Genomic DNA, 16,849 nt, shown 5'->3' with positions numbered 1-16,849 from the left:
GACTGATAAAAGGAAGGCTACTTCCATGTCCACACCCCTACCTGGTGATGGTAACCCTCTACAAGGGTTTACTTCTAACATCCAAGGGGGTGAAGCTAAGGACTATACCCTTCTTCATTAAGGGTCTATCCCAACCCTTCTTCACAATGGGGCATTTCGTCCCGTATAAATACCAATTCCGCAAGACAACTATGTGGATCTAAGCAAACAATATGAGGAGGAAGATCTTAGGGGCATGGTCCAAGAAAGTAAACCAGTTACTCACTTTTCTGCCACTACTGGGGAAACAAGAACTGAAGACAAATATAAAACCCTAGAAGAAAGACTAAAAGTGATTGAAGGTTTCAGTATCTTCGGAGTTGATGCTATGGGGATGTGCTTGGTACCAGATGTTGCTATACCTCCAAAGTTCAAAACTCCTGATTTTGAGAAATACAAGGGTGTCATTTTCCCTAGGAACCATCTCAGGATGTTCGTCAGAAATATGGTTGCCTATGCAGCAAATGAAAAACTAATGATGCATAGTTTCCATGACAGTCTAAGTGGGGCATCCCTAGACTGGTACACGCAGCTTGAAAGAACCCATGTCAAGACTTGGGAAGACCTAGCTAATTCCTTCTTAAGGCAATACAAGTATAATCTAGATATGGCTTTCAATCGCATGTAACTTCAAAACCTGTCCTAAAAGGGTAGTGAATTCTTCAAGGAGTATGCCCAAAGGTGGAGAGAACTGACTTCCCGCATACAACCTCCAGCTTTGGAGAATAAGTTAGTTGACATGTTCGTGGGCACCCTGCAATGCCCTTACTACAAAAATATGGTCGGTTCAGTGTCTAGAGGATTTGCTGACTTAGTATTAATTAGGGAAATGGCTTGAAAAGCGGTAAGATTGGAAAACCATCCTTAAATCAAAACTGTAACAAAAGGTACACCAACAGTAACAATTCAAAGAAAGGTGAGACCAATTTTGTCACAGTGGAAGGGAGTTCTCAGGCGTCTTACAATCCTTACATCGTTGCAGTAGGTCCTTATCAATATCCACGGCAGGCATACTCTAAGCCTCAAGCACAACAGGCTAGAGCACTAACTCAACAAAATCAACAAAATTGGTACGCCCAGAGGGATCAGCAAAGGCCATGGAAGGAATTTGACCCCATACCTATAACATATACTCAGGTCTTGCCATACTTAAATCAAAAGGGATTGGTAGAGATTAAACTTCTGGCACATCCGCCGAATCTTCCTCCACGTGGTTACGATGCTAACGCCATGTGTGACTTCCACACCGGATCACCAGGACATAATACTGATAAGTTCTTGGCACTTAAATCCAAGGTACAAGACTTATTAGATCACAAGATTATCTCTTTCTCTCTAGAGGGTCCAAATCTGAAGGAAAATCCAATGCCAAGACACTATGGTCCAACTATCAATGTGGTGGAAGGACTAGATGATACCGTTCTGACCCAAAGGATGGATCAAGTGAGGACTCCCATATCAAAGATATGTGAAAAATTGATTGGTTACAAGGTATTCGAAGAGTTACATGCTAACTATAAAATTTGCCTCGTCAATCCAAACACATGCGAAAAGATGAAGGAATGTCTTCAACAAATGATGAGTGAAGGTTTGGTTTTAATTGGGTATACTAGGAAGTTAGAAGATGTCTCATTCATAGAATCCCAAGGGAACACACCTTTTGAGATCCCCTACCAGCAAGTGGAAAATCCAGCACCATTTCAAAGGTATTCCCAAACATCAGTGTAAATACCAGTTCCAATTCCATCTCAAGTTCCATTTCAAATGCCAATGAAGTCAGAGGACCATATTGTCTTCCATGTTCCTGCACTGTTCCCATTTGAAATCATTAAGCATGTACCTTGGAATTATAACTCTGCAGCATATGTAAGAGACAAACTTATAGTGTTAGAACCAGCAATCACTAATATTGCTGGAATTGGGGGCATGACCTGGAGCGGAAGGGTGTTTTCTCCTGAGCCACGATCAAAAGAAAAGACACCTGAAAGTTCAAAAGATAAGGAAGTTGAATCTTCCAGGAAGACCATACCTCAAGGAGAAGCCGAGGAATTCTTAAGGTTGATCAAAAAGAGCGACTACAAGGTGGTAGACCGAATGAGTCAGACACCATCCAAAATATACATACTATCTCTATTGTTAAGCTCTGAATCCCATAGATAGTCATTGTTGAAAATATTAAATGGAGCCCATGTTACTCAAGACATAACGGTAAATCAATTTGATGATGTGGTGGCTAATATCACTGCTAGCAAGTGTTTGAGGTTTAGCAATGATGAATTACCACCAGAGGGACATTCTCATAACAAAGCTTTACACATATCCCTCAAATGCCAAGATAGTCTCCTATCACGGGTATTGGTGGACACAGGATCATCTCTGATTGTCATGCCTAAAAATACTTTGGGAAAGCTTAATAATGTAAGAACATCCATGAAAGTTAATACCTTGGTGGTCAAGGCTTTTGATGGTTCAAAGAGGATGGTAATTAGGGAAGTTGATTTACCAATAACTGTGGGACCTCATACCTTTATGGCCACTTTTCAAGTAATGGACATCAATCCATCCTCTAGTTGTCTCATTGGACGACCTTGGATTCATGTTGCAGGAGTTGTAACGTCAACCTTACACCAGAGATTGAAATTCATAATCGATGATAAGCTAATAATCGTCGAAGGGGAAGAGGACATGTTCATTAGCCACCTTTCATCCTTCAAATACATAAACACGGACGGAGAAACATTGGAAATACCTTTTCAGTCCTTAAAGATTGCAGTAGTCAGTCGAAGAAAAGAAAAATCAATATCCCCATGGGAAAAGATATCAAAATTGATCAAGGGTAGAGATACCCAAGGCTGGGGAAAGCTGTTGGAGAAACCAGAGAAAAAGGATCGGCTCAGGCTGGGTTACATACCAGCTAATGAAGGAGTTCAAAAGAGAGACCAGAAGAAACTTTGTACACTTCGAGAAACCTTCCACGGTGCGGGATATATCGATGAAGGTCAAGTGGCCGTGGTCGATGAAAAAGAAAAAGGGATACCTAACTTGGTGTGCCACTGTTCACTAGATATAACTCTCAGCAACTAGAAGGCCATCGAGATCCCGAAGATGATTTCTAGTTCAAATTAATTTGCTGTTTTAAAAATAATAATAAGTCCATTGCTATGCCCAAGGAAAATGGACAAGCTTTATAGGGCCCCCTTCGTTTCAAGAACTTATTTAGGAATAAAATTGCATTTTTGTTTTCAGTCAAGATCCTTTTGTTAGACGGTGTGGCTAGTGATCGAGAGGGGGGGGGGTGAATAGATCACCTCTTTTGAAATAAACGGATTTAAAAATCTTATCAGAGTTATTGAAACTTAGCGGAAAATTACAGTCCCGAATCGACTTCCGTCTATTCTGAACCGCTACTAGAAAACCGGACACGCGAATTTATTGCTGGATTTGAACATGAATGATAGAGAGTATTAACACCAGAATCTTATCAAATCAAATGCACTTATCACTAAATTCTGATTCCAATGAATGAAACTCAACTGACAATTTTGTCAAACATTTGGTGTGTATGTGATCAATGATGAACAATGGTGGAGTTTAGATAAAGATGTTTTCTTGCCACTATTGTATCATAAAATGTACAGCCACAACACACCAACTGAAATCACAAAACTGTTGAAAACGTAAAGAGAGATAAGGAAAGAATACGATACGCAGAGATTTGGTAAGGAAGTTCCCCACTGTCGTCCTCGCGTGTGGGTACGTCTCCCTCTCAATTTCAAATGATATTGAGAACTGTAATTATCAATAATGCCGAATTCATTGATACAAGGTTAGAATACAAAGACAGAATTCTAAATCCCGAGATCTTCTTCTTGTATAAAACCTCCACTTGATTTGAGCTCGATCAAGAATTTCCTGCAAGAAATTGCAAACAATTCACCGGTTCCACGACCTGTTTGCGAAATTACCCAATTTCCAAACCTTACGCTACGGCTGAATCTGTTCTGCAAACGTGACTAACAAACCCACAAGAACACTCCAGTTCTTGAAGGACAAACCACTTGGTTTTTCCTCGAAACCCCCTCAACCTTCAACTCAGCTAGATCCTCGATCGTTCCACTGAGCACCTCAGCTAGATCCTTGATCATTCCACTGAACGTTATCTCGTTGATCCTTTAATCTAAAGAACAAGAATGATTATATGTTGATGTTCTTGAAGAAAAGAGATTGAGAAGATGAAGAAGATGAAGTCTCTTTCAGGTTTCTAACTGCTCAAAAAATTGCTGCTACACACTCCTTTGATTCGGTGTTACAACTGTTTTTCACTTGTGAATTCATGTCTTTTTCTTTGCTGTCAAAATACTTCTTATATGTGAAAGACAGAAGTTGTTAGTAGACAAAACAGAATTATGTATTGATACAAAAGGTTATGCATCGATACATACTGTAACTTTGATTAAATTTAGAGAATTAATGTAAGCATGTATCGATGCAAAGCTCGTATGTATCGATACATAGAGCATTTTAACTAAGCATGTATCGATACAAAGTTCGTATGTATCGATACATCGAGCATTTTAACTAAGCATGTATCGATACAAGACTCGTATGGATCGATACATACTGAAGCAAAAACGTTTTGTGATTTACAACAATTTTATGGATCGATGCATATGAACATGTATCGATACATACTAACATAAAACAGTTTTTATGAGTTCTTTTAAGAAATGTATCAATGTGGATCTTTATGTATGGACACGAAACAATAGTATAGGCTAAAAACACAAATGAAACATGTAAAATAATGCACAACCAAAAATTAGACAGTGATCACACAATTTGCTACCATTCAAAACTTATTCAAAGTAAAGAATTTGCTCACACCTTTCATTTGAAAGCTTCTTTTCAAAAATGGCAATACCCTTTCATACTCTTTCATTTCTATCAAATCATCCAAAAGATAATAATATAGAAAAATTTCCTCGTGTATATTAATGAATGAACCTATAGAAAATGACACGGCTATAACCCCTTATAACTTTGAATTCCCAATTAACCAAGTGGAAGAGGGTGATGAGGATGATTGTGACTTTCCATAAGAGTTAGCAAGGCCTATGAAGCAAGAGGACAAAGAAATTCAACCTCATCAGTAACCAGTGGATGTGATCAATCTGGGGACTGAAGAAAATAAGAAGGAGGTTAAGGTCGACTCTTCCTTGAAAGGTGAAGTCAAGAAAAGGTTGATCGAGCTCTTACATTAATACTCATATGTGTTTGCCTGGTCATACCAGGATATGCCAGGGTTAGACAAAGACATTGTCGTACACAAATTACCGCTTAAACTAGAATGTCCGCCAGTTAAGAAAAAATTAAGAAGAACCATGGGAGACATGTCTCTCAAAATCAGGGAAGAGGTAAAAAACAACTTGATGTTGGGTTCTTAGCTGTTGCAAAATATCCAGAGTGGATGGCTAACATTGATCTCGTTCCAAAGAAAGACGGAAAGGTCAGAATGTGTGTAGATTATCGGGATTTGAATAGAGCAGTCCTAAAGACGACTTTCCACTACCACACATCGACGTACTGGTAGATAACACCACTCAATTCTCACTCTTATCCTTCATGGGTAGATTCTCTAGTTAGAACCAAATAAAAATGGATCATGCAGATATGGAGAAAACCACGTTTATCACTCCCTAGGGAACCTTTTGTTATAAGGTAATTCCTTTCGGATTAAAACTTTTTGGGGCAACATATCAAAGGGCCATGGTGACCCTGTTCCATGATATGATCCATAAATAAATAGAGTTCTATGTTGATAATATGATTGCAAAATCACAAACCGAAGAGGATCACATAGTCAACCTACAAAAATTATTTGATCGTCTAAGTTCAAGTTACGTCTGAATCCAGTAAAATGTACCTTTGATGAGATCTGGAAAGTTATTAGGGTTTATAGTCAGCTAGAGAGAATTGAAGTCGATCCCGACAAAATGAAAGCCATCAAAGATATGCCAGCTCCTAGGATAGAAAAGGAGGTTCGAGGGTTTCTAGGGAGATTGAATTACACTGCTAGGTTAATCTCACATCTTACAGCTACGTGTGAACCAATCTTCTAGTTACTCGGGAAAAATCAAGCTATCGAGTGGAATGAAGGTTGTTAAAAGGCCTTCGACAAAATCAAGAAATACCTGCAAGATCCACCTATATTGGTACCACTAGTCACAGGGAGACCACTTATAATGTACCTAACGATACTTGATAACTCTATGGGATGTGTACTGGGACAACAAGATAAGACCAAAAAAGGGAGCACGCCATCTACTACCTAAGCAAGAAGTTTACCTATTGCGAATCCCAACATTCACTCCTGGAAAAGACTTATTGTGCCCTAGTTTAGGCTACCTGACAACTCAGACAATATATGGTGTGTCATACTACTCTATTGATATCCCGAATGGATCCTTTCAAGTATATCTTCGAGAAGCCGACAGTAAATGGGAGAGTAGCCCGGTGGAAAATGTTGCTAACAGAATACAACATCTAGTGTGTCACACAAAAATCCATAAAAGGGAGTGTGTTAGCGGATTATCTCGCACATCAGCCAACAAAAGATTATTACCCTATACAGTTTGACTTTCCTGACGAAGATATTATGGTAATAAGGGATTGCGAGACCCCAGGTCCCAATGAAAGACCCGAACCAAGATCAAGATGGAAATTGGTATTCGATGGTGCCTCAAACTTAATCAGACATGGAATTGGAGCCGTCATAACCTCCCCAATGGGGTACCATATTCCCTTCACGACTAGGTTATGCTTTACTTGTACAAATAACATGGCAGAATATGAGGCATGTATCCTAGGAATTGACGAAGCCATCAACTTAAGAATCCAGATCCTAGAAGTATATGGATACTTAACTCTCGTCATCAATCAAATTAAGGGAGAATGGGGAACTCACAATGCTAGGCTAATCCGGTACCGAGACCACGTCCGGAATATGATCACTTACTTTGACGAGATTTCCTTCCACTATGTTCCTCGAAAGGAGAATCAACTAGCAAATGCCCTGGCCACTTTATTGTCCATGTTCAAGGTCAAGTGGTACAGCGAAGCACCAGCTATAAGAATTCACCATTTGGATAGGCCTGCCTATTGCGTAGCCATAGAGGTAGAAGTGGATAATAAACCATGGTTTCACAACATCAAACAATTTCTTCAAAAACAGGAATATCCTGCAAATGCCTCGAATGGGGACAAGAAGACACTTAGAAGACTGGCTTCCCAATTTTTCCTTAATGGGGAGATACTTTATAAGAGGAATCATGACATGGTCTTGCTCATATGCTTGGACGGATATGAGAAAGATATGCTTATCAAATAAATTCATGAAGGATCCTTTGGCACTCATGCCAATGGGCATTCCATGGCCATGAAAATTCTTTGGGCGGGATATTACTGGTTGACTAAGGAGACCGACTGCTTCAAATACGTCAAAAAGTGTCACAAGTGCCAGATCTATGCAGATAAGGTACATGTAACACCTACTCCCTTAAGCATTTTAAAAGCTCCATGGTCGTTATCCATGAGGGGTATAGACATAATCGGAATGATTGATCTGGAAGTTACAAATGGACATCGATTCATTCTGGTTGTTATCGATTACTTCACCAAGTGGGTGGAAGTTGCTTCTTACACCAATGTGATGAGACAAGTGATTGCACTATTCATAAAAAATGAGATTATTTGTCATTATGGGGATCCTAACAAGATTATCACGTATAACGGGTTGAATCTAAATAATAAAGTGATGGATGAGTTATGCGAGTTTTAAAATTGAACACCATAATCCGTCACCTTATCGACCAAAGATGAACGATGCAATATAAGTGGCCAAAAATAATATCAAAAAGATCATTCAGAAGATGGTAAAGACCTATTAAGACTGGCATCTCAACAGGAGCAACTCCCGTTTCTGTAGTATATGGTACCGAAGTTGTACTCCTTGTCAAAGTCGAAATCCCTTCATTAAGATTCCTGATGGATACCAAATTAGATGAAGCGAATGGGTTAAAACCAGGTTCGATCAATTAAACCTCAGAGAAGAGAAGCGCATGGCTGCAGTATGTCACACGCAGCTATACCAACGAAGGCTCAAGAAAGCATTCGACAAGAAAGTTTCATCCTCGACATTTCAAAGAAGGCGATTTAATGCTCAGGAAAATCCTACCCATCCATAAAGATACCCGCGGAAAATGAACCCCAAACTACGAGGGACCATATGTCGTGAAGAAGGCCTTCTCTGGTAGAGCTCTAATTTTCACAACTATGGATGGAGCCGAGTTACCACGAGCTATAAATTCAGACGCAGTAAAAAAAAACTATGCCTAGAAATCACATATCATCATATTTGCATTGGCATAGGGATCATATCTTAGTATCCTCATCACCTATCATTCATTGGGTTTTCATTGGGAGAGATCACCAAGCATTTGTTATTACATCATACTTTATTTTCTTTTTTTACTAACAAAAGTACCAAAAATATGTCTAGTGTAGCTTTGTTTCTTTTGTAGGTAGTGTGTGTATCCACCCGTACCTCATCAAGCTCACAACTTAGGTTTAAGACCCTCAATGCAAGGGATCAAGCAAGCAAAGGTCCACATTGGTTATAAGCATCATATATGGATCCCCATGTTATTCATTTGTCATTTTGATCAATAACTCATCAAGAGTTTGAAGCTTGTTTGTCAAGGAAGCCCTAATTCATCTAGGTATCTTGTGTGCCTTCCTCAACACGTTTCTTCAACATTTGGTCAAAGATATCATGGGATACTTCATTTAACTTCACCATAAGCATATATGATCCTCCATCAGCCTCATATAGCAAATGAACTTCAAGTTTGCAAGTTGATTCAAGGAGGTTGACTATAAAACTCAACTAATCAAATCTAGGGTTCCCTAGACCCTATCGCCAACAATTTTTGTCATATGAAAATTATTTCAAGAGAAGAGTTACTCTTTATGACATTCTAAACAACGTTCATGTTAGCATCAAGAGCTAAGTTTTCTTGTAATGTTATTTTTTATGGTGAAATATTATAGGTCATTTTGTTTGTGCCCTAGAGAGAAGGCCAACTTCCATGAACCCTAACTTCCTCAATTTTTATGATATGAAGATGATCCAAGTTTAATGATTAATTTCAAGATTTATTTTTCAACTCTTATTCTTTGAGAAATGTCAAATTCAACTTGCAAGGGCGTGTTCCATAAGGAAACATTACAGGTCCATTTTGTTCCTCATCACTTAACAAGCAATTTTCCTCAACTTATAAAATCCATAACTCCATCATGGAAGCTCCAAATTGTGTCAAATTTGTGAACAAATATAATATAATTGAAAGATATAAAACTTTTAAGAAGAAAACAAAATCATTTGAATCTCATAAAAAAAGCTATTCAAGGTGGAAAAAGGGGTCATTTGACTTTTAACTTAGAAAATTGTCAAGTATGTTTGATTCCTCCAGCTCTAAGGTCAGAAATTATCAAATTCCAAGCTTGAAATGGAAAAAGTTCCAACATTAAAGTTGTTCCCCTTCACCTTATCTTTCCAAAGAGTCCAATATCATTCCATTTGGACAAGAATTGAAGGGGTTTCGTATGGATTCTTTGCATGGTCCAATTTGACAACTTTTGAACTTAATTTTCAAAGACCTGTGCATGGCTTCATGTTATGATCTCAACATCAATTGTGCATGAATTTCAACTTATTGCAATCATCATTTGGGCCTAAACACATGCCCATGCGCCCATGCACACCAATTTCTATTTTTGGATTCAAATTTGAAAGGTGTAGAATTCATATTGCATTTCCTATATAATGAGCTCCATTGCCTCAGAATTAAGGAGGACCCTTGCCCAAGCATTGCTCAGTAATCCCATAGCCACCATTGATAGAATACATTGAAGATTTCATTGAAATCGAGCTTCTAGTTCAACTTTTGTTTTTGAACTAGAACTCCAAGGATTCAAAGCCTTTTTTATTCTAATCATCTCCTGCAAGAAAGAGGAAGCAATGCCAAGTGAATTCGCATCAAGATCGAGCCTCATCACTGCAAACCGAAGGTGAATTTTCCAGATTTTTAACTCTTCGATTTTATCTTATTTCTTGATATTTTTTCTTGATTTATGGTTGGATGAAGTCCTACCAATGTAGGCATTGATATTAAGTTGCTTCGATTCAACCTCAATTTTGGAACCTCAATTTTCAACTCCACATTTCTCATTATAGAGTGAGAGTTTGAAAAATTGGAGGTCATATTTGGAATCTTGATATTTTTGTCTTCAATTTGATGTATGATCCATAAGTTTTTGTGACATTTTTGTTGGACCAGACCGGTGAGGGTGGCTGGAGAAGATGATCGAAGCTAGGTCTTCGGTGATGCGTCGGGTCAGTCAAGGCCATCTGATCTATTGGCCACGTTTTAATCTCAACCCTTGCTTCTGATTACCATCCCTACGCGTGTGTTGACTTTGGTCCATGGTGGATGTGGGTGAATGTGGTGCGCTTGGCCTTCAGATTTGCCACCTCAATTAATGAGGGAGATCTGATGGCCCTCGTTTGTTCTGATTTAAGTCATTTTCCATTTAATATTTTAAATACAATTTTCTTGCAAAATTCATTATAATATCAATTTTAATCCAGAAAATATGGGACTTTCACCAAAATTTCACAAATAATTTACTCTTCCATTTTCTGAATTAAAATTTATTTTTGAATTGAGTTTGATATTTTTTAGTGAATTTTGTGATTTTGACTTGTTTTTAATTGATTTAAAATACTTATGACTTTTCAAAAATGCCAAAAAAAATAGTCAATGGTCCTTTAACCTTGATTGACCTATAATAAATCCCTTAGCCATTTCTTATGTAATTTAAAGGGATTTGAGGTTTTTCCCCTTTTAAAATGTATTTTTCTTCATTTAAAAAATTGATTTTATTTTGTTTAATTGTTTTCATATTTTGTTGAGCTTTTATTTTGATTTTGTGTTGACTCATCTTTTGTTTGGCCTTTATCTTGGTTGAATTGGACTTTAATTTGATCAATACCATTGGATTTAGGTGGTTGATGAAGTTTGAACTTCATCCCTCAAAATGAATGGATGGTATTGATCAAGTGAGGTTCATCCCTTGATCAATTTGGGATTTCTTTTCACTTCATCTCTTTCTTCCCCAATCCCTCATTGGTCAATGACTTCTCAAATATTCAAATGCTAGTTGATTCATCAATGACCTTGTGTCAGATGAATCAACATGAGCTTGATTGAGATAGGTTCATCCCCTCTTATTTTTGTGTGTGGTATGATTTAGGAGCTTGGTCTTGATACCTTGTCTCTAGCATGCATTAACACCAATATTATTATTTCCCGACCTCAGATAGTTGTGACTTCTACATAAGTCTAATTACAATTGTTTAACATAGAGCTAAATTTGTCCCAAAAGCATTAGCATTTTTGTAAGTGTGATTGTAAGTCTACCATTCTTCATGGTATTGTGTAAAGATATTACCTCTTTTCTATTTATGAGAGATATTGACATACTTGTTAATTTATCCAAGTTGGAGCCCTTCTCATGGATGATGTCTAGGTTCATATCTTCATGCTTGTGAGTGGATGGTTGAGTGTTCTTCCACTAACATCCTCTAACATATATTGTATTATTGACTTTGTTTTTAATGTCATTTACTTAAACGCAATTTAAATTATAGCACTTTATCATTCATTTTCATTTACGTTCATGTAATTTGTTTATGTTTCAGTCATTTTCACTTTGCTCACTTGAGCCATATTTTGTGCTTGTATTATATTTGTGCTTGTGATTTTGTCTTGTTTGTCGTCTTAGGACCTTAAAACACTTAATAAGAACAAAAACCCTAAAAAAATACATTTGTGGACTGTTAGACCTCTGTCTGTGACTTGATCTTGATACTTGGACTTAGAGTAGGCAACATCCCTGTGCTATGGAGATTCTTGGCCAATGCCATTATTTGAGACCTTTCTTGGCGAATGTCATTCATCTGATACGAGCTAGAGACTCCTTTGGTTTGTTTGATATAAGCTAGATATAAATCTCCCATTCCTTGATATATTGATTGTAAGTCTTTCCATTTATTAGGGGATAGTGACATACTTGTTGGTTAAATCCAAGTTGGATCCCTCCCTCTTAAATGTTGTAAAGCCCTCATTATCGGTGGATGTTTGGTTGAGTATTCTCCCTTTGATGACAAAAGATATTTAACCGTTTTTGTTAAAATCAATCCACCAATCTTTGAAATTATTACCACAAACTACGAGGTTTTGATCCCTCATTTTTATGTTGATACGTAGGCATAAGATCGAAGGTCTTATGAAACACAAAAATACAATAAATGAATTCTTTTCTCATCCCCTCATTATATTTTTTGCGAACATCTTTTTCAACCAAAATACTTGCACACAAAAAGGGCTCCCTAGGAGTACCTAAGACATTTTGTGTGCTAATATCTTCCCTCTGTGTAACCAACCCCCTTACCTATAGTCTCTGACATTTTATTAGTTTTGGTTTGAAAACTTATTATCTTTGGGTTTTGTTCGTACTTTTCCCTTTTCCTTTGGAAACAATAAAAGCGCGGTGGAGACTCTGGTTTTATTGATGTTGAGCTAACCAATAGCTCAGTGGTCATGAATTTACCGCTACTAAAAGAAAATGGTGACTCTGTTGGGGAGTAGTCCTCAGTGGGTTTAGCCTACTTTTTATGTGTATTATATTTGTTTATTATTGATGTTTGTTTGATGTTTGTATTATATTATGTGACACTTTCTGTCTGTTGTGCTTGGTGATCTCTGTGTGGTGAGATAAGTTCTAACCCGAACATGAGTGAAATCTAAGATAGGAGGGTGGTATAGTCATGTTGGTGTCGCATCTCGAAAAATAAGATTACTCGCGATGGTCGCGGAAAAATTAGTTCGAACAGATTCGCCACCGAACTTTATTATTCCAATGAAGGAATAGGAAAATATCGATAAAACCTTTTAAAAATAGAATAATGGTCGTCACAACCATATTCGGGTTCAGGAGTCGATTATGCAAAGGCAAGGTATTAGCACCCCTCACGTCCGTTGTACTCAACGGGAACCTTTTAATATAATTTGCGATTTGAATGTTAGTTAGATGCTATTTGTTTTCTTCAAGTGAATAAAATATTGAAAAGATAGACGGATGGAAACCTCAAAAGGGGACAAATAGAGGTTTTTAATTATTGTGCTTTCCAAGATCTCGCAATCTCGTGCCTACGTACCCTTATAGTGCAATAAGGAAATCAGAGCATTCGTAGTTGGGGAACTACTGTTTGTTGATGTTTTTTAGTGACAAAATGCTTAGATCGCATTCTAAAGGCTAAACATTGGCTCGTCTACTCTCGGAGGAGGCTTAAGCATTAGTTCGTTATGCGTGTTAGAAAGGATTGAACAGTGTTCTTTTTGAAAAGAGTTTCGATTGCACGGGGGCGAGGAAAGAGGTTTGATAGGTTGAATGTATTTTAATAAACAAGTACTTAAATTGCATTCTAACTATTAAACATTGGCTTGCATGCTCGCGGTGGAGACTTAAGCGCTAGTTTGTATATGCATTAGAAAGGATTAAGCAATGTTCTTTCTGAAAAGAGTTTTGTTGTTGATCGCAGGGGGAGAGGAATTAAGTTTAATGTGTTTCGTATTTTTTATAAGAACGACAAAAAATTGAGCAATATGGTGCACACCAATCGTTCAATTATTCGAGGAATAATAAGGTGAACACCTTCTACTCCCTTTTCATTTAAATTATTATTGGGAATTGTTTGCGGAAATCGAATATGCGTGGTAGTGAGGCAAGCGCCACCCACTTGCTTATTCAAGGAATAACGAGGGGTGCACCACCTATTCCTTTATCCAAGCTTATTTAAAGTATTTTAATCGGAAGACAAAAAATTGAGCAATATGGTGAGTGCCAATCAATCAAATATTTAAGAGATAGTGAAGCGAACGCCTCCCATTCTCCTTTTCATCCGAAGTTTTAAATTATAAAAAATAAAGTTTTTAGAAATGTATTGATTTAGAAAAAATGATTTGAATTCGAATTTATTAGAATTAATCGGGTTTGAGAGGGATTACTAGGTGTTGGACCAAGGGTTCATCCTAATTAGGACAAAATCAGTATTTTTTATTCGTTAACATTTAATTAACCATTCACTTAATTATATTCTAATAAGAAGAGAAATTTATAATTAAAAAATCAATAATCAAATTAAAACAATGATCTATTTTACTACTAGTGTCATCATATTTTATTAACTAAACACCAAAAATCAAAACAGGAAATAAATAATAAAATAAAATTTAGAATAGGCTAGGGTGTATGGGAAATAAAAGGGGGCTGAAACCTTAAAATATAAAACTACAAAGGCCCAAAAGAGGGCATAAAACAACAATGATTCAGAATGGGCCCTAAGGCCTAAAACCTTTTCTAAATGTCCAAGACTGGTCAACCAGAAAAATAAAAAAACAATGGATCGGAGTGGGCCTTAAGCCCAAACCCTTCTGCATTCGTCCAAGAGAAACTAAGTGAAATGGGAAGCCAAAAGGATGACCATCCTATTGCATGTGACCGTTGGTCTTCCCCAAACAGCAGAAAACATGTAGGCCTAGGGAATCACGATCACTTATTATGTTCATTAATTACACTACAACTAGCCATGATTCAAAACTTATCCTAATATTCCATCATTAATATAATTGAAATGCATTTAACAGACATTATCAATAATACCAGCATAAACAAACCTAAAAAAAATAATAAATGCTTACTCTCTTCTCTCTCATTCGGCCCTCTGTTTTTTTCCAAAGAACGATTCACTCATAAACCCTCGCACCAAAACGAACATAAAAAAAACCTCACACTCACATAATCTATTTCGGATTGAACAACATTGCAGTTAGCTCAAATCAAAAGACCAAAAGGGATTGAAAACCTAGCCATAAAATTCATTTCCTTCGACCGAATCAAAATGAGCTACAACAAGAAAACAAAGAATTATCATTCACAACATGCTCGAAGAACGAGATAATAGAGAAATCATGAAGAAGCGACATAAGTTTACCCAATCGGAGAGTCGAAATGTCCAGGATCCAATGATGTTACTTGAGCTTTTTCGGTGAGGATTCCGGCCGCAAATGAATGTCCAGATGAGGTATGGTTTCCTCTTGTTGCTACTACTGATAGGATGGTGGTTTCAGGCAGATGACGGGCTAGCTCAAACTTATTAAGTTTCAGCATAAAATCTCATTAAGCTTAGGAGAAAAATGGAGATTTAGATGATGTTTTAGGATGATTTTTCCAGAGTAACGGTGTCTGGGGTCTCCTTTTCTTAATGGTTGGATGCGCTTCTTATATAGAGTGAGGTGTGCAGTACGAATTGTAAGTTGTCAAAAAACATGAAGAATCATTCTGTTGGAGGGGAAATTCTCCTCAGATTTGGTGGGGACCAATTGCGAATCTGAGTTTGTTAAGAGAAAAGCAATTTTGTGCGTAGTGAGTGAGAGTTTTTTCTACGTTTTGGTGGTCCCATGGATTTGTATTACTTTGCTGATGTAATTTTCATTTTTCACTACTACCTGATTTCACTCATATGGCGTTTTTACTGCAAGAATTCCATGATGGTGACCAATATGGAGACGCGAGTTAAAAGTTCTACTTGTGGGTTCTGCTACCTGATATTCTTCTGATTTCCCTTCTAGTGTGGCTGTTGTTGTAACCATGTTTTTTTGTTAAGCCCAACATAATCAAAAGGTCAGATCTGTAGTTGATATGACATTGTATGTATGCCTGATTTTTCCTATATTTTGAATGCTTGTTGAAACCGTAAAAAGTATCATCCGTGCTAAAACTTTCTTTTTGCAACAGATAAACAACGAGCATCCTCATCCATGATGATAATCCTATGTGCCTTAACTAGTCAAATAGGTTTTGCTCCTATAATTCACCTATGTCTCCTCTTGAACGGTAGCTTGCCTATAAGTATGAACATCGACATTTTAAGGGTTCACACTTTGCCTTTTCCTCACAATTCACATTGTCTTGTAATTTGAAACAAAGGTCTGCTGGATAAATTATCCGAGTAGCGAGAGAACCAGGAACCGATGGAATACTTCATATCAGGATCAAATATGACATAAGTTTGTAAATATCAGGAAGATTAGCGACAACAACATTATCGCCTATGAAAGGTTTCCGTTCGGGACGATCGATGTAGAGTGGTAAGGGAAAGAGGCAAAAACGAGAAGCACACAGCAAAATGTGAAGAAAGGCCTCATTTTTCTCTTGACTCAAGCCATGTGATGTGCAATATTATGTATTGAACTCTATGTATGAATAATCCAAGCTCTTACAAATATTCGTAATGAGATGTAATGATTAGTTAATGTTTATGTGTTAAATATGGAAATATTCATGGATTTTTTTGTAATATGTTTGTGAATAGTTAAAATTTCAAGTTAGAATTAGTAACATTCTTCTCTCATCCTTACTAATTGAATGCATGTTTATGTATGAAGTTTGTACAAAATGGTTTACCTTTCACCTAGAACAATTAGTGCAAGATATGAACCTCAAATCTTAATTTAATAAAGGTTCTCATGGCATGACCTAAACATATCAACAGTGGTAGTTATCAAATGCAATGGAATGTTATGAATCTTACTTAAGTCAATCATCACTAATTCGTTGACTTTGGCCA

General features: G+C 37.1%; 1 protein-coding gene across 1 annotated transcript; it reads left to right on the top strand.

The window, feature by feature from the left end:
• Positions 1-235: 235 nt before the first annotated feature.
• Positions 236-3,123, top strand: LOC127122656 (uncharacterized). Its single transcript, XM_051052957.1, has 4 exons — positions 236-663; positions 882-1,627; positions 1,901-2,121; positions 2,200-3,123. Exons 1-4 carry the CDS (start codon positions 236-238, stop codon positions 3,121-3,123), a joined length of 2,319 nt encoding a protein of 772 aa, XP_050908914.1.
• The last annotated feature ends 13,726 nt before the right edge of the window (positions 3,124-16,849 follow it).

The sequence above is a fragment of the Lathyrus oleraceus genome, chromosome 2 (assembly GCF_024323335.1).
Source record: "Lathyrus oleraceus cultivar Zhongwan6 chromosome 2, CAAS_Psat_ZW6_1.0, whole genome shotgun sequence".
In the NCBI taxonomy this organism is placed as follows: domain Eukaryota; kingdom Viridiplantae; phylum Streptophyta; class Magnoliopsida; order Fabales; family Fabaceae; genus Lathyrus; species Lathyrus oleraceus.
The sequence above is the reverse complement of the archived record's forward strand: the minus strand, read 5'-3'. Positions and strand labels throughout refer to the sequence as shown.